Source organism: Salvelinus fontinalis, chromosome 32 (assembly GCF_029448725.1).
Source record: "Salvelinus fontinalis isolate EN_2023a chromosome 32, ASM2944872v1, whole genome shotgun sequence".
Taxonomy (NCBI): domain Eukaryota; kingdom Metazoa; phylum Chordata; class Actinopteri; order Salmoniformes; family Salmonidae; genus Salvelinus; species Salvelinus fontinalis.
The window spans coordinates 18,372,815-18,395,744 of record NC_074696.1 but is presented as its reverse complement, the minus strand read 5'-3'; the positions used below and the strand labels follow the sequence as shown (position 1 = coordinate 18,395,744).

The window sequence follows — 22,930 nt, the reverse complement described above, 5'->3', positions numbered from 1 at the left end:
ACTAGCCTTCACTTTACTACGAGACAATTAGCCTACACTTTACTACTAGACTGAACTAGCCTTCACTTTACTACGAGACAATTAGCCTACACTTTACTACTAGACTGAAATAGCCTACACTTTACTACTAGACTGAATTAGCCTTCACTTTACTACGAGACAATTAGCCTACACTTTACTACTAGACTGAAATAGCATACACTTTACTACGAGACTGAAATAGCATTCACTTTACTACGAGACAATTAGCCTACACTTTACTACTAGACTGAAATAGCCTACACTTTACTACGAGACTGAAATAGCATTCACTTTACTACGAGACTGAAATAGCCTTCACTTTACTACGAGACAATTAGCCTACACTTTACTACAAGACAATTAGCCTACACTTTACTAGACTGAATTAGCCTACACTTTACTACGAGACTGAACTAGCCTTCACTAGTCTTCATTGGTGTTTTCTGAAAAGCAAGGCCTAAAGGACACAAAGCGTCAATGTTGAATTGATGAAATGGAATAAGAAACGTAAGAAATAACTACCAGGGTGTAGAAATAACTACCAGGTTGGGTTAACTACCAGGTTGTAGAAATATCTACCAGGTTGGGTTAACTACCAGGTTGTAGAAATAACTACCAGGTTGTAGAAATAACTACCAGGTTGTAGAAATAACTACAAGGTTGGGTTAACTACCAGGTTGTAGAAATGTCTACCAGGTTGGGTTAATTTAACCCTGGACTAAATCATGCCAACACTCTCACACAGCATGCTGTATTTACTCAGTAGAAGAAACCATGTTTGTGCACCTACATAACACAACATACTCACAATAAATACACAAGGGACTGACTTGCCACCTAGCCACACATAGCCTAGTATGTTGTGGATAGCATCCGACTTATAACACATTTAGGGCAGGGCTGTAGTGGGGATAACACGCACAGACACACACAGTTAGGAACATAATGTTCCAGAGCCATGTTGATGCTCAGTACACAGCTCCACAGTGAGGGGGAGCTGATATATTGCTGTACGGAGATGGGGTTGGGTAAGGGAGCTAACTGTAGCCCTGAACAGAACAGATGTTCGGACTGTTCAGCTGCTACACTCACTTGCTCAACTGTATGTATGTGTGTGCAGATGTTCAGCTGCTACACTCGCTTGCTCAACTGTATGTATGTATGTGCAGATGTTCAGCTGCTACACTCGCTTGATCAACTGTATGTATGTATGTGCAGATGTTCAGCTGCTACACTCGCTTGCTCAACTGTATGTATGTATGTGTGTATGTGTGTGCGTGCGTGTGAGAGAGAGAGAGCGAGAGGGTGAGTGAGTGAAATAATGAATGTGAGATGGAGAGAGGGAGGGGGTAGCCTCTGAAATCAACCATATTTTTTTTATTTAAAAAAGTAGAAACCATACTATTACCTCTATGAGGTTATATAACGCAAAGATGACTGTGTTTGTAAGATGCCTACATACGTGTGTACATGCCTGGGAAACAAATTCTGTGTCAGGGGTCTATGCTTTTTACAAGGAGCACGTGTCCGCCTAAATTGGAAAAATGTTGGCACACACAAAGAAATGTAGGAGCACAATGAAAAATATTTGATGTAATAAACTAGAATCCTTCATTTTTCTAGGCGCACTGGTGCTCCTAAATGAAAATACAGATCGCACAGCTAAATATTTAGACGCATAGCAGTGGTTCAGTGTGAGGGGCCCCTTATAGCACAACACCAGTCCCATTTAGGATTCAGAGAAAGGGCTCATCCCTGCTACAGAGACCCTTCTCCTCTTCACTCAAACACAATTCATTCAAAAAACACATCCATATCATCAAAAAGCAGCAGTGTGGAAAAGACCCAATCACCTGCAGGATCCCACACCACCACACAGATTAGCCCGCCCATCACCTGTGGTCTGAGAGCCCAACAGCGAGGTATAATTCACATGTAATTGACTGGGATGCAGAGCGGAGTTAATAGCCCAATTTTCTGGCCTCACGCCCCATGCATTTTAGCTAAGAGCTGTCATTTAGCAAAGACTACTGGGTATCAGTAATAAATGGCACCCTATTCACTATATAGTGTCAAAAGTAATTGACTATATATGGCGTAGGGTGCCATTTTGGACGCAGCCTACTGTAAGTGTTCTTCACCAGCTGCAGTTAGGGGTCTAAAAGCCAACAGCCAATCACATCGAATTCAGAAAGACAATCAACCAGTCATCGCCCTCGGTTTGTAGCGCAGAAGGTAGAGACCGTGAAGCTGGACAGAAACAGTAGGCGTTAAGTTAGCCTATACCCGTTAGCCTATACCACTGCAGCATCCTAACATTTCTCAATCATACACTGAGTGAGACGTTTCTATGTCAACACATTTTACACACTAAAAGGTGTAAAGGAACATGTTGATTTCGTGCAGAGCCGTGGTGGTAACACTCCGCGATACTTGTCACATACAACTACCCACCGCAATCGGAGACTGGGCCTCAATGTCCACCCTTTCCATTATTTATCCTACCTGCCTGTCTCCATCTCATTTCCTTACTGCCTGAATAAAACTAAATGTTGATTTGTCTCATGTACTAATTTGACGATTTGAGAGTTCCATCTGAGGTCTGTGATGCTAAGTGTGTCAGAGAGGCAGGGACTGAAGTGGGTCATTTCTATTTCTCTTATTACCTAAATGGCACAACACCAGCCCTAGTGATTTCATAACCAGCCTACTTCACCAGTCCTGCACCAAATGAGGTTTCTATAGTTTGTTAAGGGGAGACAGACAGTGGTGATGTACTGTATATTAAGCAGCTAAGTAAACACGGTGGCCATTTAAAAAAAGACTGTCTACATCCCAAATAGAATAATATCACCTAAATCCCTCAAACTCAACTCTGGACCTGGAAGCCAGCTATTGCTCCCCTCTAATCGGGGACTGCTGATTTAGACCTGGGACACTAGGTGACCTCATAGGTAAGAGTTGAATACCCCTGGACTACATGGTGGATAATATCATAGCCTATTCCCTAAAAGTAGTGTCCTGTGTAGGGAATAGGATGTCATTTAGGACACAACCGGAGCATGAAACCCAGGAAGAGTCCTGGTCAATATCAATGAGTGACCTGGATCAATACACACCGCCGGCCCCTTCCTCCTCCTAATACACCTGGATCAATACACACCGCCGGCCCCTTCCTCCTCCTAATACACCTGGATCAATACACACCGCCGGCCCCTTCCTCCTCCTACTACACCTGGATCAATACACACCGCCGGCCCCTTCCTCCTCCTACTACACCTGGATCAATACACACCTCCGGCCCCTTCCTCCTCCTAATACACCTGGAACAACTCATACTCACATTGGGACTGGATGCTTGTCTATTGCGTGTGCATGTGCACGTGTGTGTACATGTGTACGTGTGTGTGCATGTGTACTAGAGGTCGACCGATTAATCGAAATAGCCGATTAATTAGGGCCGATTTCAGGTTTTCATAACAATCGGAAATCTGTATTTTTGGGCACTGATTTGCCGTTAAAAAAAAAAAATGGTATACCTTTATTTAACTAGGCAAGTCAGTTAAGAACACATTCTTATTTTCAATGACAGCCTAGGAATGGTGGGTTAACTGCCTTGTTCAGTGGCAGGACGACAGATTTTCACATTGTCAGCTCGGGGGATCCAATCTTGCAACCTTACAGTTAACTAGTCCAACGCAATAACGACCTGCCTCTCTCGTTACACTCCACAAGGAGACTGCCTGTTACGCGAATGCAGTAAGCCAAGGTAAGTTGCTAGCTAGCATTAAACTTATCTTATAAAAACAATCAATCATATTCACTAGTTAACTACACATGGTTGATGATATTACTAGATATTATCTAGCGTGTCCTGCGCTGCATATAATCTGACTGAGCATACAAGCATACAAGTATCTAAGTATCTGACTGAGCGGTGGTAGGCAGAAGCAGGCGCTTAAACATTCATTCAAATAGCACTTTTGTGCGTTTTGCCAGCAGCTCTTCGTTGTGCGTCAAGCATTGCGCTGTTTATGACTTCAAGCCTATCAACTCCCGAGATTAGGCTGGTGTAACCGAAGTGAAATGGCTAGCTAGTTAGCGCGCGCTAATAGCGTTTCAAACGTCACTCGCTCTGAGCCTTCTAGTAGTTGTTCCCCTTGCTCTGCATGGGTAACGCTGCTTCGATGGTGGCTGTTGTCGTTGTGTTGCTGGTTCGAGCCCAGGGAGGAACGAGGAGAGGGACGGAAGCTATACTGTTACACTTGCAATACTAAAGTGCCTATAAGAACATCCAATAGTCAAAGGTTAATGAAATACAAATGGTATAGAGGGAAATAGTCCTATAATTCCTATAATAACTACAACCTAAAACTTCTTACCTGGGAATATTGAAGACTCATGTTAAAAGGAACTACCAGCTTTCATATGTTCTCATGTTCTGAGCAAGGCACTGAAACGTTAGCTTTCTTAAATAGCACATATTGCACTTTTACTTCCATCTCCAACACTTTGTTTTTGCATTATTTAAACCAAATTGAACATGTTTCATTATTTACTTGAGGCTAAATAGATTTTATTGATGTATTATATTAAGTTAAAATAAGTGTTCATTCAGTATTGTTGTAATTGTCATTATTACAAATAAATAACTAAAAACCGACCAATTAATCGGTATCGGCTTTGAAAAATCATAATCTGTCGACCTCTAATGTGTACGTGTGTGTGCGTGTGTACTTGTGTGTGCATGTGTACGTGTGCGTGCATGTGTACGTGTGCGTGCATGTGTACGTGTGCGTGCATGTGTACGTGTGCGTGCATGTGTACGTGTGCGTGTACGTGTGCGTGCATGTGTACGTGTGTGTGCATGTGTACGTGTGTGTGCATGTGTACGTGTGAAAGAGCTGTTTTGTGTGTACCCATGTCCATGTAGCCAACTTATCATCAATCAGTTAATCACTTGAACAATAAGTAGTCGTAGAGTACAGCAATCCATATAGTTTCTCACACACACCCCATAATGACGAAGCGAAAACAGGTTTTTAGAAATGTTTGTAAAAAATGTAAAAGAAATACCGTATTTACATAAGTATTCAGACCCTTTGCTATGAGACTCAAAAGCTCAGGTGCATCCTGTTTCCATTGATCATCCTTGAGACGTTTCTTCAACTTGGAGTCTGTGGTAAATTCAATTGATTGGACACGATTTGGAAAGGCACACACCTGTCTATATAAAAAGGTCCCACAGTTGACAGGGTATGTCAGAGCAAAAACCAAGCCATGAGGTTGGAAGAATTGCCCGTATAGCTCCGAGACAGGATTGTATATATAAATATTTATGCAGCATTGAAGGTCCCCAAGAACACAGTGGCCTCCATCACTCTTAAATGGAAGAGTTTTGGAACCACCAAGACTCTTCCTAGAACTGGCTGCCCAGCCAAACTGAGCAATCGGGGGAGAAGGGCTTTGGTCAGGGAGGTGACCAAGAAACCGATGGTCACTGACAGAGCTCCTCTGTGTAGATGGGAGAACCTTCCAGAAGGACAACCATCTCTACAGCACTCCACCAATCAGGCCTTTCTGGTAGAGTGGCCAGACGGAAGCCACTGCTCAGTAAAAGACATGACAGCCCTCTTGGAGTTTGCCAAAAGGCACCTAAAGGACTCGAACCATGAGAAACAAGTTTCTCTGGTCTGATGAAACCAAGATTAAACTATTTGGCCTAAATGCCAAGCGCCACATTTGGAGGAAACCTGGCACCATCCCTATGGTGAAGCATAGTGGTGGCAACATACTAGGAATCCTAGAAGTTATAGAGAGACTTCCCCCTCTTACAGGTTACAGCAGAGCCCCTGGCATCTCTAATGTGAATGATAATCATACAGCAGACAAGTAATTAACTGAGAGATGAGCCTCAGCCAACAATGTGTCAAAGCTGTCAATTACACTGCAGACCTCCACCACCTCCCTATATAGCAGCCATTCTCTACAACAGCTTCTGCCAAACCGGGAGGGGAGGGGGGGGGGGGAAATCACCCATTTGTTTTGGATGGAACTCATTTAAGGGAGAAGTTCTATGGAATGTATCAATGCACCATTCCTATCTACAATACAGTATCTAATCCTCTGCCTCAGCGAGGGAAATAATCAATTTCACATCAGCGCATAGGGCTGGAGACGCCCTATCAACAGGTAGTTATCAGAGAGAGAGTTCAGATCCTATAGGGAGTGTCATTATGCATGTACACAATGTAGCACAGTGGAAGTCTATATCCAAAGCTATGAATATGTGATGGAGGAGAAACCATCCTTCTCCTATGCATTTGTTAGAAAGGATCAGATAGGTGTGTAAGTAATACAGTGAAAATTCCACCTTACCAATCAGAGGACAAGATAGAGCTATTACCGTACATACCTACAGGAAGTGTCTAGGGGTCGTTTGCTAACTAGGGGACGACTTGGAATTCTGCATACGATGATCTCCATCCTACGGGGTGGGGGCGAGGCGATCTGAGGCCGGGTTAGTCATTCACAGCCTGGGTAAGGCAGAAGACTTGATAAGGCCCCTGGTCCTCTGGTCCTGGTATTGACCCCTGGGGTCTCAGGCTGGCAGCCAGCTGTCTGCTCTGTTAAAGAGCTCTGTCAGACAGTCAGTGTTCTGTCCACAGAGGCCTCCATCTTTCATCCTACCACCGCTAGGGATCATGACTCTGGTCCTGCCTCGCTCCCTGAATAGACAGCTCTGCTGTGTGAGACACAATGCAGAGCAGGAGGCTAGGGAGGGAGTCACAGTGAAGGACGAGAAAGAAGGGAGAGGGGAAGGATCCAGAATTTGTGCAGCTGCACACTCCACATCATGAATTTAAAAGCATTGGATTGGTGTAAGCATTGGCTTGAGGGAGTTCCCACATTGTTAAATCTATGACAGGGAGTATGCAAGTGCACACTTCAGGAGAAGTGTAGAGAATTATTTATTTTACCGTTATTTTACCAGGTAAGTTGACTGAGAACATGTTCTCATTTACAGCAACGACCTGGGGAATAGTTTCAGGGGAGAGAAGGGGGATGAATGAGCCAATTGTAAGCACATTCAGGGAGATGAGGAGGGTACAGAGGGAAAGATGAGGCAGGGAGGAAAGGAGGATGCAAGAAGAGAAGGAGGATCGAAGGAGAAAACGGGTTGAATATTTCTAAAATGATTCTGATATAGTTCCTCTGCTGGCTAGCTCTCTGCCCTCCAGGCCTGGGTGACCTGCAAAGAACCTCTACAATAGTGATGATGCTCTTTTTAAGCAATAAGGCACGGCGGGGTGTGGTATATGGCCAATATACCACGGCTAAGGGCTGTTCTTCTTGGGTTGGCAGGTAGCCTAGTGGTTAGAGCGTTGGGCCAATAACCGAAAGGTTGCTAGATCAAATCCCAGAGCTGACAAGGTAAAAATCTGTCGTTCTGCTCCTGAACAAGGCAGTTAACCCACTGTTCCTTCATTGTAAATAAGAATTTGTTCTTAACTGACCTGCCTAGTTAAAGGTTAAATAAAAATATTGGACACAGCCCTTAGTCGTGTTATATTGGCAAATCCCCAAGATGCCTTATTGCTATTATAAACTGGTTAGCAACGTAATTAGAGAGGTAAAAATAAATGTTTTGTCATACCCATGGTATACGGTCTGATATACCACGGCTGTCAGCCAACCAGCATTCAGGTCTCGACCCACCCAGTTTATAATTACTAATAACACTTTGGGCCTGCAGCAGAAACACTACCAGTGACTAACTATTAATCACAGTATATCTGTGTAGTGGTGTAAAGAGTCTTGCTGAATATAACATGCCGATATCCACCTGGGACTGCACTTCTCCAATGTGCAATACAGGAGTCGACTGTATGTACATGCCCAGGCTGAAGCAATAAGCTCAGGGTTAACAGAAATGATATAAAATTGGTGATTTTGCAGTTCTATGTTCTCTGTATTCAGGTGTTGCAGAGCAATATACTGTACTCAACTATTTAAGTCCTTGTTTTGAACACTAAAGATGTTGTCGTAGAGTGTTGTGTTGGACTTCGAAGTGCACGGATACGGTATAAATGGCATAGCTATTACCAATCAGGGAGAAGTATCCGTGGGAGTGAGTGACCCAGCGCTGCTCATGTCATTTCCTTCACTTACCGCTGCTTGTTGTCTCTTCAGCTTGTCTCTGTACTCCTCCAGCTCCTGCAAGTTCAGCTCAGGTGGGAGTTTCTGTCATAAAACACAAAATAAAAGCATTGTAACAATACAATAAGAATACAATGCCCACACCAATAACTTCTTAGAAGATAAAGCTATTCTGTGGAATGCTTTGGTGTGTGGAGTGAACCACCTGCAAGAAAATAAATCAAAAGATGACTTATCATGGACACCGAACTGAAATCCAAATGCCAGCAGCTTAGAACCGGGCAGGATTTCGTTTAATTTGTTTCTTTTAGAAGTTAATCTTAATTCTTTGGAGTTTCTTCAGCATCAGCTCTAGTTTGGTTAAGTACCATTTTTCAAAAGAGCCTCCAAGGTCTTCATAATTTAAAAGAGAAGAAAAAGTGGCAGAATTGTATAGCATACATGCTTAGACATATAATAAATTCAAATGGAGGAGCACTACTTAATTGGTGAAGAACAAACAAGGGGAAAGACAGCAGCAAAAAACTAAGCACTGAGGATGATGGGTAATTGCTTTCCACTTGGCTGAAAGTCTAATTTTGTAATCTGGAAGGTTGTTGTTCTTGCGACACTGCTAAATCTAATGAGATTTCACACCCTTCCTCCGCGAGTGTTTTATCCATCAATCTAGAAGTCGTCGGCGTGTGAGCAGGAGAAGACGCCACAATGACGCTCGAGTAGATACACCCGTCAAGGGGGGAGAGGTGTCCCACATAACAAGTTTGGGAACCAGGGGGAGGGAGGTGTAGGTAGGGAGGCCCCAAGTCACTAACTAGTCAGTGTAGACCAAGTCACCAACTAGTCAGTGTAGACACCGAGGCCCAAGTCGCTTTAACTAGTCAGTGTAGAACCCGCTGAGGCCCCACGTCACTAACTAGTCAGTGTAGACCCCGATGAGGCCCAAGTCGCTTTAACTAGTCAGTGTAGACCCCGCTGAGGCCCCAAGTCACTGTAACTAGTCAGTGTAGACTCCGCTGAGGCCCAAGTCGCTTTAACTAGTCAGTGTAGACCCCGCTGAGGCCCAAGTCGCTTTAACTAGTCACTGTAACTAGTCAGTGTAAACCAAGTCACTGTAACTAGTTAGTGTAGACCCCGCTGACTGCACTGTTTGGTACTATAATGTACAATGTAGTGTACATGATGATCGGACTGTTATGGGAGGTCCAAGCCTGTTACATGGCATATGCCTCACTCTTCCTGTGGTGGGTAAGGCTTTTGTATGCTGGTGGGGTGTCTTGGTATCTGGGCTAAGTGGTGATAGTCATCGAAACAAACTAGGATCTATTGGACTGCATGGACAAATATAGCTCCAGATACAAGCATTGATTTATAATTAAATGGAACATGTAAAATAATAAGATAGTAAAAGACAGAATAGCTTATAGCTTTTTAAGAGCGTGGAAAGAAGGTCCTTCACATATTGTCTCAGTGACAATAACAGCAACAAAGGGGAGAGTGGGTAGAAATTCTCTTGTTGCTGTTTATACCCCTTGTTGCTGAGGGTTTAGAGCTTGAGGTAGTCACATCATACAAGTACTTGGGAGTACGGCTAGACGGTCCTCCTCTCAGCACATATCAAAGCCGCAGGCTAAAGTTCAATCTAGACTTTGTTTCCTCTATTGCAATCGCTCCTCTTTCACCCCAGCTGCCAAACTAACCCTGATTCAGATGACCATCCCACCCATGCTAGACTACAGAGATGTCATTTATAGATAGGTAGGTAAGGGTGCTCTCGAGCACCCCATCAGATTTGCCACCAATGCTTCTAATAGGAAACATCACTGTGCTCTATACTCCTCTGTAAACTGGTCATATCTGTACACCCGTTGCAAGACCCACTGGTTGATGCTTATTTATAAAACACACTTAGGCCTCACTCCCCCCTATCTTAGATATCTACTACAGCCCTCATCCTCCACATACAACACCCGTTCTGGCAGTCACATTCTGTTAAAGGTCCCCACACATCCCTGGGTCGCTCGTCTTTTCAGTTCGCTGCAGCTAGCAACTGGATCAAGCTGCAACAAACACTCAAACTGGACCGTTTTATCTCCATCTCTTCATTCAAAGACTCAATCATGGACACTCTTACTGACAGTTGTGGCTGCTTCGCGTGATGTATTGTTGTCTCTATCTTCTTGCCCTTTGTGCTGTTGTCTGTGCCCAATGTTTGTACCATGTGTTGTGCTGCTACCATGTTGTGCTGCTGCCATGTTGTTGTCATGTGTTGCTACCATGCTGTGGTCTTAGATCTCTCTTTATGTAGTGTTTTGTTTAGGCTGCAGCATACACTGTACTGTAGACCTAACTGACTAACTCACCAGCTTGGCGTGTCCTCTGGGTCTGTAGTGAACAGTGGGCCTAACTAACTGACTCACCTCCAGCTTGGTGTGTCCTCTGGGTCTGTAGTGAACAGTGGGCCTAACTAACTGACTCACCTCCAGCTTGGTGTGTCCTCTGGGTCTGTAGTGAACAGTGGGCCTAACTAACTGACTCACCTCCAGCTTGGTGTGTCCTCTGGGTCTGTAGTGAACAGTGGGCCTAACTAACTGACTCACCTCCAGCTTGGTGTGTCCTCTGGGTCTGTAGTGAACAGTGGGCCTAACTAACTGACTCACCTCCAGCTTGGTGTGTCCTCTGGGTCTGTAGTGAACAGTGGGCCTAACTAACTGACTCACCTCCAACTTGTTGTGTCCTCTGGGTCTGTAGTGAACAGTGGGCCTAACTAACTGACTCACCTCCAGCTTGGTGTGTCCTCTGGGTCTGTAGTGAACAGTGGGCCTAACTAACTGACTCACCTCCAGCTTGGTGTGTCCTCTGGGTCTGTAGTGAACAGTGGGCCTAACTAACTGACTCACCTCCAGCTTGGTGTGTCCTCTGGGTCTGTAGTGAACATTGGGCCTAACTACCTGACTAACTCACCCTCAGCTTGGTGTGTCCTCTGGGTCTGTAGTGAACAGTGGGCCTAACTAACTAACTGACTCACCTCCAGCTTGGTGTGTCCTCTGGGTCTGTAGTGAACAGTGGGCCTAACTGACTAACTCACCTCCAGCTTGGTGTGTTCTCTGGGTCTGTAGTGAACAGTGGGCCTAACTAACTGACTCACCTCCAGCTTGGTGTGTCCTCTGGGTCTGTAGTGAACAGTGGGCCTAACTGACTAACTCACCTCCAGCTTGGTGTGTTCTCTGGGTCTGTAGTGAACAGTGGGCCTAACTAACTGACTCACCTCCAGCTTGGTGTGTCCTCTGGGTCTGTAGTGAACAGTGGGCCTAACTAACTGACTCACCTCCAGCTCGTGCTGCACCATGTCAAAGGAGTCGTTGGAGTAGTAGACCTCCTGGATGCTGTTAATGATCTCCTGCTCCGCCTGGGGGTCGATGGGCTGCTCCCTCATCTCCCTCATCTCCTCCTGAGATACCAGAGAGAGGTGAGAAAGAGAAATTGATGCATCAGTTAGGTCAGTAAGACTGCAAAGCACCCGGTTGCTGGGACACCCTCGTGGGAAGGGAGGAAACGGAGGCTCTGTGAGAAAAAAACAACTCTCCAGAATTCCTCTAGGAACCAAAGCCTGTCCATTGGGTTTCTCGCTCCTGAAGTCCACAGATTCTTCTTATTTAAGCCTGTCTGGCTGTTTCCCTGGAGAGAACTCTACACAGACCCATAATGTGCCTGAATATAGGCACTTATCAATAGATACCGCTCTCAGTCAATCCTCTCTTTGAAGATTGATACGCTGCCCAATTTGAGAGGGCAAAGCCTGTGCAACACACGGATAATGCATTATAGTAAAGCAATGCAGCTATGAAATAGGCTGAAACATATCCAGGAGGAATGGGGGTAAATCATCCCAATGGCAGGCAAAAGGACTGATCGAGGAAGAAAGATGCTAGGATATTCTTCAATAACCTTCACAGCATCCATTTGACCATGCCAAAGAAATAGGGTGTGACAGATGGGCCTATATCTCAGGCACTGATTATCAAAACACCTGCCTAGTCGAGAAAAAATCTTCAAAATCGGATTTCTCCAGTAAAAGTGAGGAATCAGAGGCAAATTAGAGGCGAATTACAAGGGAATCCGGGGCGAATTAGAGGAATCAGAGAGGGATCAGATGCAAATTACAGGCGAATTACAAGGTAATCAGGGGCGATTTACAGAGGAATCAGAGGCGAATTACAGCGGAATCAGAGACAAAATACAGAGGAATCAGAGGCAAATTACAAGGGAATCGGGGGCGAAGGAATCAGAGAGGGATCAGAGGCGAATCACAGAAGAAGCAGATGCGAAGCAGAGGAAAGAGGCAAATTAGAGAGGAATGAGAGGCGTGTTATGAAATCTGTGAATGTATTCTAATGTATTTAAAATTGTATAACTGCCTTAATCCTGCCTTGGCAGCAGCTAATGGGGATCCATAATAAATACAAATTAAAGACGAATCAGAGGCAAATTACAGAGGAATATTACAGAGGAATGAGTACCACCCGTGTGCGTGCGTGCGTGCGTGGACTATACCAGTATCACGATACTCGTGAGTATGGAAACAATACACAAAACGAATTTAATTTCTTTAGGAAAACAGCCCTAATGTTGGAAACAAACATCATTATGTTGTCATCAAGTCACATGTATTTATTTTCCAAGTTATAGAACACAATATTTGACATACAGCAGGTTTTTAAAGGACCTAACAGGGAGGTCTGCTTCGTGTTTTCATTTTTTGCCATGGAAAACAAATACTGCGATCCTGGTATCGTCCCGTCCTGGTATGTGTTTTGAAGGCGTGCTGTGCAGGTCTGACACATTTGAGGCTGGGTAGGGAGAACACAGCAGGAGCCAACATGGAGTGTGTGGGTGAGCGGAGCATTGGAGCTCAGCATCCCTAGTGAGGGGGTGGGTGGAAAATTATAGAGGGAGGGATACTGGTAAAGAGAAAATAAGAAAAAGGCCAGAAGTGATTCATCTCTCAGGTACCCCAAATTGATAGTGCCCTTCTCTGAACTCTGCCTTTTCCTCTTTCTGTTTGTCCCACTCTCTCTCACCATGACTTTACAAATATATTCAAGACAACAAAATCAACCTAGGTGAATAACTAATTTCTGGGCTCCAAGCATCTCTTCCCTCCACTCTGCTTCACAGACACAAACACAGCCTAAACATTAGCCTATCCCTAAACTCTGCAGAGCAGAGACATCTAACAACTATCATCAAGCTTTGATCACGTTCTCGTTGATGGATTAAAATGAAACAATGATCCTCCTCTGTCCAAATTAAAAAAAGTCTCATCGTGCCGTTCCTCCTTCTCAATATGGGCAGAAACAAAAATTCAAAAGCCATTTGCACCTAAAAGTAGGCTGTTTAATGAGCCTTATCAAAGAACCAAAGGCTGTTCGGCTGAAGTGGTCATTGAATGCAGAGAGAAAACCCAGCAGAAGACAAAAGGGGTTCCTTCTTGGTGAGTGTCAGAAGCCAGGTGAACACATGATGCCAAAGGGACACCTGGTCAGTTTGATGGCGAGGTAAATGGTGAAGATGTTCAGCTCTGCAGTACACCATGCCAAAGGGACACTGGTCAGTTTGATGTCGAGGTAAACGGTGAAGATGTTCAGCTCTGCAGTACACCATTCCAAAGGGACACTGGTCAGTTTGATGGCGAGGTAAATGGTGAAGATGTTCAGCTCTGCAGTACACCATGCCAAAGGGACACCTGGTCAGTTTGATGGCGAGGTAAATGGTGAAAATGTTCAGCTCTGCAGTACACATGATGCCAGAGGGACACCTGGTGGTGGATCAAAGAACTAACCTACATGGAACAGTCAGTACTGTAGAAGTACGGGTTGACTCGCAGTCCTGGCAGTTATATCTGAGTGGCATGTGGGTTTAGGGTCATTAAATAGTGGATGAAGGGCGGGTGGGTTTAGGGTCATTAAATAGTGGATGAAGGGCGGGTGGGTTTAGGGTCATTAAATAGTGGATGAAGGGCAGGTGGGTTTAGGGTCATTAAATAGTGGATGAAGGGCAGGTGGGTTTAGGGTCATTAAATAGTGGATGAAGGGCAGGTGGGTTTAGGGTCATTAAATAGTGGATGAAGGGCAGGTGGGTTTAGGGTCATTAAATAGTGGATGAAGGGCATGTGGGTTTAGGGTCATTAAATAGTCGATGAAGGGCGGGTGGGTTTAGGGTCATTAAATAGTGGATGAAGGGCGGGTGGGTTTAGGGTCATTAAATAGTGGATGAAGGGCAGGTGGGTTTAGGGTCATTAAATAGTGGATGAAGGGCAGGTGGGTTTAGGGTCATTAAATAGTGGATGAAGGGCAGGTGGGTTTAGGGTCATTAAATAGTGGATGAAGGGCATGTGGGTTTAGGGTCATTAAATAGTGGATGAAGGGCAGGTGGGTTTAGGGTCATTAAATAGTGGATGAAGGGCGGGTGGGTTTAGGGTCATTAAATAGTGGATGAAGGGCAGGTGGGTTTAGGGTCATTAAATAGTGGATGAAGGGCAGGTGGGTTTAGGGTCATTAAATAGTGGATGAAGGGCGGGTGGGTTTAGGGTCATTAAATAGTGGATGAAGGGCAGGTGGGTTTAGGGTCATTAAATAGTGGATGAAGGGCAGGTGGGTTTAGGGTCATTAAATAGTGGATGAAGGGCGGGTGGGTTTAGGGTCATTAAATAGTGGATGAAGGGCAGGTGGGTTTAGGGTCATTAAATAGTCGATGAAGGGCAGGTGGCAGATTGAATGAAGAGAAAACAATACCATTAAAAAATCCATAAATGTAGAATTCTTGTGCAATTTATATCTATAGGCTACATTTCTGGCATTAGTGCGTAAACCTAAGCTTCAGGACTTATAACTGTACACGCGCCAAATAGCCTACATGCCAATCGCCAAATGCTTTAGGGAACCGGTAGAAAAAGTTAATGTTGATCCACTGAGGAAAAAAGACAATGTCGGAATTGAATTCAATAATAGAAAAGCTGCAAAATGGAGAGTTGAAAATAAAGAGAAGGGAGGACCAGAAAAGTCATGTTTGGAAAAGATTAGGTGAAGTGAAAAAAGAGGATGATATGTTACGTGATAATTGAGGTGTTATACAAATTTGACAGTCACAAGACGGGGACTTCAAAATAGGCCTATGGCACATGAAGGGAACTGTAGCCTACTGTTCAGATGGGTTCAATGGGAACTGAAAACTGGACACTGACTGTAGGTCTATAACCTCTCACATAACCGTAATATTAACTCTTGCAGTAAAATGATACACCAATTTTAGAATACATTTTTACTCAGGAACAAGAGTGGAGAAACATGATTTCTTTCTTTCAGCATCTTGAGAGAATGTGAATGTGCAGTTAGATACCGTCTGTAGAGGTGCTGTCTTTATCAGCATCATAAAAGCTGATAGTATTTCAACCACATAAAATATGCATCCAAGCAGAACTGAAATCTTATCAGAAACATGTTGGGTCGTTGAAACAGCATTATATTGTCTTACAACCGGTCTAACAGATGTAATTTAGATATTTTGCAAATAAAATCTTTAGTTTCTTAGAGTCATTGCATTATCTCCCCGGTCCCTAAACATCTTTGCGCCGCGAAAGAAGCAGAGAGAGAAAAATAAACTTTCCAGAAGTCAACTAGATTGAAGCATTCATCCTATCCATTGATGACATTCTGGTGAGGAAGGGTTTATTTAGTCTTCTAGGGCAACAATTAATAATAGAAGAGAAGCGGCATGTATCTAATTATAGACAAGTTGATTAACAAATACCCTACCAAAGTGTCAGAAGTTATAAGAAGAAACCTATCAGGCAAAAAAAAGATCAGTTCCCGAAAATGTCAATAAGACAACTCCATAAGCCTCTGCAATACATCCCAAGGAGGCAGATACTGTATATCTGACATTACATAAACTCAGCAAAAGAAGATATGTCCCTTTTTCAGGACCCTGTCTTTCAAAGATAATTCATTAAAATCCAAATAACTTCACAGATCTTCATTGTAAAGGGTTTAAACACTGTTTCCCATGCTTGTTCAATGAACCATAAACAATTCATGAACATGCACCTGTGGAACAGTCGTTAAGACACTAACAGCTTACAGACGGTAGGCAATTAAAGGTCACAATTATGATAACTTAGGACACTAAAGAGGCCTTTCTACTGACTTTGAAAAACACCAAAAGAAAGAAGCCCAGGGTCCTTGCTCATCTGCGTGAACGTGCCTTAGGCATGCTGCAAAGAGGCATGAGGACTGCAGATGTGGACAGGGCAATACATTGCAATGTCCATACTGTGAGACGCCTAAGACAGCGCTACAGGGAGACAGGACAGACAGCTGATCAACACCTGCACAGGATCGGTACATCCAAACATCACACCTGCGGGACAGGTACAGGATGGCAACAACAGCTGCCTGAGTTACACCAGGAACGCACAATCCCTCCATCAGTGCTCAGACTTTTCCACAATAGGCTGAGAGAGGCTGGACTGGGGTCTTCTAGGCCTGTTGTAAAGGCAGGTCATCACCAGACATCACCGGCAACAACGTTGCATATGGGCATAAACCCACCGTCGCTGGTCCAGAACGGACTGGCAAAAAGTGCTCTTCGCTGACGAATCGCGGTTTTGTCTCACCAGGGGTGATGGTCAGATTCGTGTTTATTGTCGAATGAATGAGCGTTACACCGAGGCCTGTACTCTGGAGCAGGATTGATTTGGAGGTGGAGGGTCCTTCATGTTCTGGGGCGGTGTGTCACAGCATCATCGGACTGAGCTTGTTGGCATTGAAGGCAATCTCAACGCTGTGCGTTACAGGGAAGACATCCTCCTCCCTCATGTGGTACCCTTCCTGCAGGCTCATCCTGACATGACCCTCCAGCATGACAATGCCACCAGCCATACTGTTCGTTCTGTGCATGATTTCCTGAAAGACAGGAATGTCAGTGTTCTGCCATGGCCAGCGAAGAGCCCGGATCTCATGCTCAATGGGATTGTCTGGGACCTGTTGGATCGGATGGTAAGGGCTAGGGCCACTCCCCCCAGTAATGTCTGGGAACATGCAGGTGCCTTGGTGGAAGAGTGGGGTACCTCTCAAAGCAAGAACTGGCAAATCTGGTGCAGTCCATGAGGAGGAGATGCACTGCAGTACTTAATGCAGCTGGTGGCCACACCAGATACTGACTGTTACTTTTGATTTTGACCCCCCCCCCCCCCCTTTGTTCAGGGACACACTATTCCATTTCTGTTGGTCACATGTCTGTGGAACTTGTTCAGTTTGGCTCTCAGTTGTTGAATCTTGTTATGTTCAAACAAATATTTACACATGTTAAGTTTGCTGAAAATAAACGCAGTTGACAGTGAGAGGACGTTTCTTTTTTTGCTAGGTTTAGATGTACAATACATGTCCAAAAGTATGTGGACACGTACTCGTCGAACATCTCATTCCAAAATCATTGGCATTAATATGAAGTTGGTCCCCACTTTGCTGCTATAACAGCCTCCAATCTTCTGGCAAGGCTTTCCACTAGATGATGGAACATTGCTACGGGGACTCCCTTCAGCCAAAAGAGCATTCGTGAGTTCAGGCACTGCTGTTTGGCGATTAGGCCTGGCTCACAGTCCGTGTTCCAATTCGTCCCAAAAGTGTTTGATGGTGTTGATATCAGGGCTCTGTGCAGCCCAGTCAAGTTCTTACACAACAATCCTGACAAACCATTTCTGTATGGACCTTGCTTTGTGAACAGGGGCATTGTCATGTTGAAACAGGAAAGGGCCTTCCCCAAACTGTTGCCACAAAGATGGAAGCACAGAATTGTCTAGAATGTCATTTTATGCTGTAGTATTAAATGCTGTAGCATTTGTTGTAGGTGTTTTATGCTGTAGCACTAGCCCAAACCATGAAATACAACCCCAAACCATTATTCCTCCTCCACCAAACTTTACAGTTGGGGCAGGTAGCATTCTCCTGGCATCCGCCAAACCCAGATTCGTCCGTCGGACTGCCAGATGGTGAAGCATAATTCATCACTCCAGAGAACGCGTTTCCACTGCTCCAGAGTCCAATGGAAGTGAGTATTACACCACTCCAGCCGACGCTTGGCATTGCACATGGTGATCTTAGGCTTGTGTACGGCTGCTCGGTCACGGAAACCCATTTCAGGAATCTCCCGAAGAAAAGTTATTGTGCTGACGTTGCTTCCAGAGGCAGTTTTTGAACTCGGTAGGGAGTGTTGCAACCGAGGACAGACGTGCTAAGCGCTTCAGTACGCGGCGTTCCCGTTCTGTGAGCTTGTGTGGCCTACCACTTTGCGGCTGAGCCATTGTTGCTCTTAGACGTAATCACTTCACAATAACAGCAATTACAGCTGACAGGGGCAGCTCTAGCAGTGTAGATATTTCACAAACCTTTCCTTGTTGGAAAGGTGGCATCCTATGGCGGTGCCACGTTGAAAATCACTGAGCTCTTCAGTAAGGCCATTCAACAACCAATTATCTATTTGTATATGGAGATCAAAAATCTAATTATTGTATTGGTCACATGCGCCGAATACAACAGGTGTAGACCTTACAGTGAAACGCTTACTTACAAGCCCTTAACCAACAATGCAGTTTCAAAAAAATACATATAAGAATAAGAGATAAAAGTAACAAGTAATTAAAGAGCAGCAGTAAAAAATTATATATATAGGGGGGGTTCCAGTACAGAGTCAATGTGCGGGGGGCACTGGTTAGTCGAGGTAGTATGTACATGTAGTTGGCGTTAAAGTGATTATGCATAGATGACAACAAAGAGTGGCAGTGGTGTGAAGAAAGGGGGGGGGGGGGGGCAATTCAAATAGTCTTGGTAGCCATTTTGTTAGCTGTTCAGGAGTCTTATGGCTTGGGGGTAGAAGCTGTTTAGAAGCCTCTTGAACCTAGACTTGGCGCTCCAGTACCACTTGCCGTATGGTAGCAGAGAGAACAGTCTATGACTAGGGTGGCTGGAGTGTTTGACACATTAGGGCCTTCCTCTGACACCGCCTTGTATAGAGGTCCTGAATGGCAGGAACAGCCCAGTACGTCACTGGGCTGTTCGCACTACCCTCTGTAGTGCATTGCGGCCGGAGGCCGAGCAGTTGCCATACCAGGTAGTGATGCAACCAGTCAGGATGATCTCGATGGAGCAGCTGTAGAACCTTTGAGGATCTGAGGACCCATGCCAAATCTTTTCAGTCTCCCGGGGGGGAATAGGTTTTGTCGTGCCCGCTTCACGACGGTCATGGTGTGCTTGGACCATGTTAGCTTGTTGGTGATCTGGACACCAAGGAACTTGAAGCTCTCAACCTGCTCCACTGCAGCCCCGTCGATGAGAATGGGGGAGTGTTCGTTCCTCTTTTTCCTGTAGTTCACAATCATCTCCTTTGTCTTGATCACATTGAGGGAGAGGTTGTTGTCCTTGCACCACCCGGCCAGGTCTCTGACCTCCTCCCTATAGGCTGTCTCATTGTTGTCGGTGATCAGGCCTACCACTTTTGTGTCATCGGCAAATGTAAGGATGGTGTTGGAGTCGTGCCTGGCCGTGCAGTCATGAGTGAACAGGGAGTACAGGAGGGGGCTGATCATGCACCCCTGAGGGGCACCTGTGTTGAGGATCAGCGTGGAGGATGTGTTGTTACCTACCCTTACCACCTGGGGGGTGGCCCGTCAGGAGGTCCAGGATCCAGTTGCAAAGGGAGGTGTTTAGTCCCAGGGTCCTTAGCTTATTGTTGAGCTTTGACGGCACTATGGTGTTGAACGCTGAGCTGAAGTCAATGAATAGCATTCTCACATAGGTGTTCCTTTTGTCCAGGTGGGAAAGGGCAGTGTGGAGTGCAATAGAGACTGCATCATCTGTGGATCTGTTGGGGCGGTATGCAAATTGGAGTGGGTCTAGGGTTTCTGGGATGATGGTGTTGATGTGAGCCATGACCAGCCTTTCAAAGCACTTCATGACGTGAGTGCTACAGGTCAGTAGTCATTTAGGCAGATTACCTTAGTGTTCTTGGGCACAGGCACTATGGTGGTCTGCTTAAAACATGTTGGTATTACAGACTCAGTCAGGGAGAGGTTGAAAATGTCAGTGAAGACTCAATTTGGTAAGCGCATGTTCGGAGTACACGTCCTTGTAATCCGGCTGGCCCTGCGGCCTTGTGAATGTTGCCTTGTCTTAAGGTCTTAGTCACATCGGCAGCGGAGAGCGTGATCACACATTTCAGAGTTATTTGCCTTGAAGTGAGCATAGAAGTTATTTAGCTCATCTGGTAGGCTCATGTCACTGGGCAGTTCTCGGCTGTGCTTCCCTTTGTAGTCTAATGGTTTGCAGGCCCTGCCACATCGGACAAGCGTCAGAGCCGGAGTAGAACGACTCTTAGTCCTCTATGGACACTTTGCCTGTTTGATGGTTCGTCGGAGGGCATAGCGGGATTTCTTATAAGCTTCAGGGTTAGAGTCCTGCTCCTTGAAAGCGGCAGCTCTAGCCTTTAGCTCAGTGCGGATGCTGCCTGTAATCCATGGCTTCTGGTTGGGGTATGTACGTACTGTCACTGTGGGGACGACATCATCAATGCACTTATTGATGAAGCCAATGACAGATGTGGCGTACTCCTCAATGCCATTGGAGGAATCCCGGAACATATTCCAGTCTGAGCAAAACAGTCCTGTAGCTTAGCATCTGCTTCATCTGACCACTTTTTTATTGATCTAGTCACTGGTACTTCCTGCTTTAATTTTTGCTTGTAAGCAGGAATCAGGAGGATGGAATTATGGTCAGATTTGCCAAATGGAAGGCGAGGGAGAGCTTTGTATGCATCTCTGTGTGTGGAGTATAGGTGGTCCAAAGTTATTTTCCCTCTGGTTGCACATTTAAAATGCTGATAGAAATTTTGAAAAACTGATTTAAGTTTCCCTGCATTAAAGTCCCCAAGTACTAGGAGCGCCGCTGGGTGAGCATTTTCTTGTTTGCTTATGGCGGAATACAGCTCATTCAATGCCATCTTAGTGCCAGCCTCTGACTGGGGTGGTATGTAAACAGCTACAAGGAATATAGATGAAAACTCTCTCAGTAGGTAGTGTGTTCTGCAGCTTATCATGAGAAACTCTACCTCAGGCGAGCAATAGCTCGAGACTTCCTTAGATATTGTGCACCAGCTGTTGTTTACAAAAATACATAGACCACCGCCCCTTGTCTTACCAGACGCCACTGTTTTATCCTACCGGTACAATGTATAACCAAGCCAGCTGTATGTTGATATTGTCGTCGTTCAGCCATGACTCCGTGAAGCATAAGATGTTACCGTTTTTAATGTACTGTTGGGAGTTTAATCTTCCCAGTAACTCGTCCATTTTATTGTCCAAAGATTGCATGTTTGCTAGCAGAATTGAGGGAAGTGGGGGTTTATTTGATCGCCTCCGACTTCTCAGAAGGCAGCCCGCCCTCCGGTCTCTCTTTCTCCACCTCCTCTTCACGCAGATCACTGGGGTCGGGGCCTGTTCCCGAGGGAGCCGTATATCCTTCACCTCGGGTTCGTCAGAGTCGTGAAAGAAGAAAAAGGATTCTGCTAGTCCGTGGTGAGTAATCGCAGTCCCGATGTCTATAAGTTATTTTTGGTCATAAGAGATGGTAGCGGCAACATTATGTGCAAAAAGAGGAAAAAAAGTTCAACAATGCAGATAAACGAACAAAGAAAACAATTGGTTGGGGGCACGTAAAACATCTGCCTTCTGCTCCGGTGTTTCATTTTATACACATGTCAGTAACGGGTTTGTCTGAAATAGCCGAATTGACTAATTTGAAGGGGTGTCCACATGCCTTTGTACACAGTGTATATCTGACAAATGCATATCATATACACTGAATGTACAAAACAATATGACTGACCAGGTGAATCCAGGTGAAAGCTATTATCCCTTATTAATGTCACCTGTGAAATCCACTTCAATCAGTGTAGATGAAGGGGAAGAGACAGGTTAAAGAAGGATTTTTAAGCCTTAAGACATGGACTGCTTATGTGTGCCATTCAGAGGGTGAATGGGCAAGGAAAAATCTTTGAGTGCCTTTGAACAGGGTATGGTAGTAGGTGCCAGGTGCACCGGTTTGTGTCAAGAAATGCAACGCTGCTGGGTTTCTCAAGCTCAACAGTTTCCTGTGTGTATCAAGAATGGCCACCACCCAAAGGACATCCAGCTAACTTGACAACTGTGGGAAGCATTAGAGTCAACATGGGGCAGCATCCCTGTGGAACACTTGACACCTTGTAGAGTCCATGCCCCCACGAATTGAGGCCAATATTAGGAAGGTGTTCCAAATGTTTTATACACACAGTGTCTAGTCCGGCGGTTGCGGGTGGGTATTAGGAATTGCGGGCTGGTGCGTGTGAACAAACAGCTGACCCACACACCACTAGAGGGTACATCCTAATTATCTCTCCTTACTCCTGAAGTGTGCAATTGTTCACTTCCCTTCATGAATTTGAAAGGAAATGAATGGTGTATATAGGTCGAGACTGAAGGTCAATCAATGTGGAAAACGTAAAGAACTTTGAAAGCTTCTTAAAGTGCAGTCGCAAAAACCGCTATGATGAAACTGGCTCTCATGAGGACCGAGACAGGAAAGGAAGACCCAGAGTTACCTCTGCTGCAGAGGATAAGTTCCTTAGAGTTACCAGCACACAACCACATCATTCTGCAGGAATCCGC

At 45.0% G+C, this 22,930-nt stretch overlaps 1 protein-coding gene across 2 annotated transcripts in view; it reads right to left on the bottom strand.

The window, feature by feature from the left end:
- The window catches only part of vps50 (VPS50 EARP/GARPII complex subunit), a 258,036-nt gene that overhangs the window by 223,825 nt on the left and 11,281 nt on the right, over positions 1-22,930 (bottom strand). For both annotated transcript variants that reach the window (XM_055893594.1, XM_055893595.1), the window contains exons 3-4: positions 11,507-11,629; positions 8,194-8,265 (exon numbers count right to left, since the gene is read on the bottom strand). In XM_055893594.1, the coding sequence (XP_055749569.1) occupies positions 8,194-8,265; positions 11,507-11,629 (195 nt within the window). The remainder of the gene's footprint in view (positions 1-8,193; positions 8,266-11,506; positions 11,630-22,930) is intronic.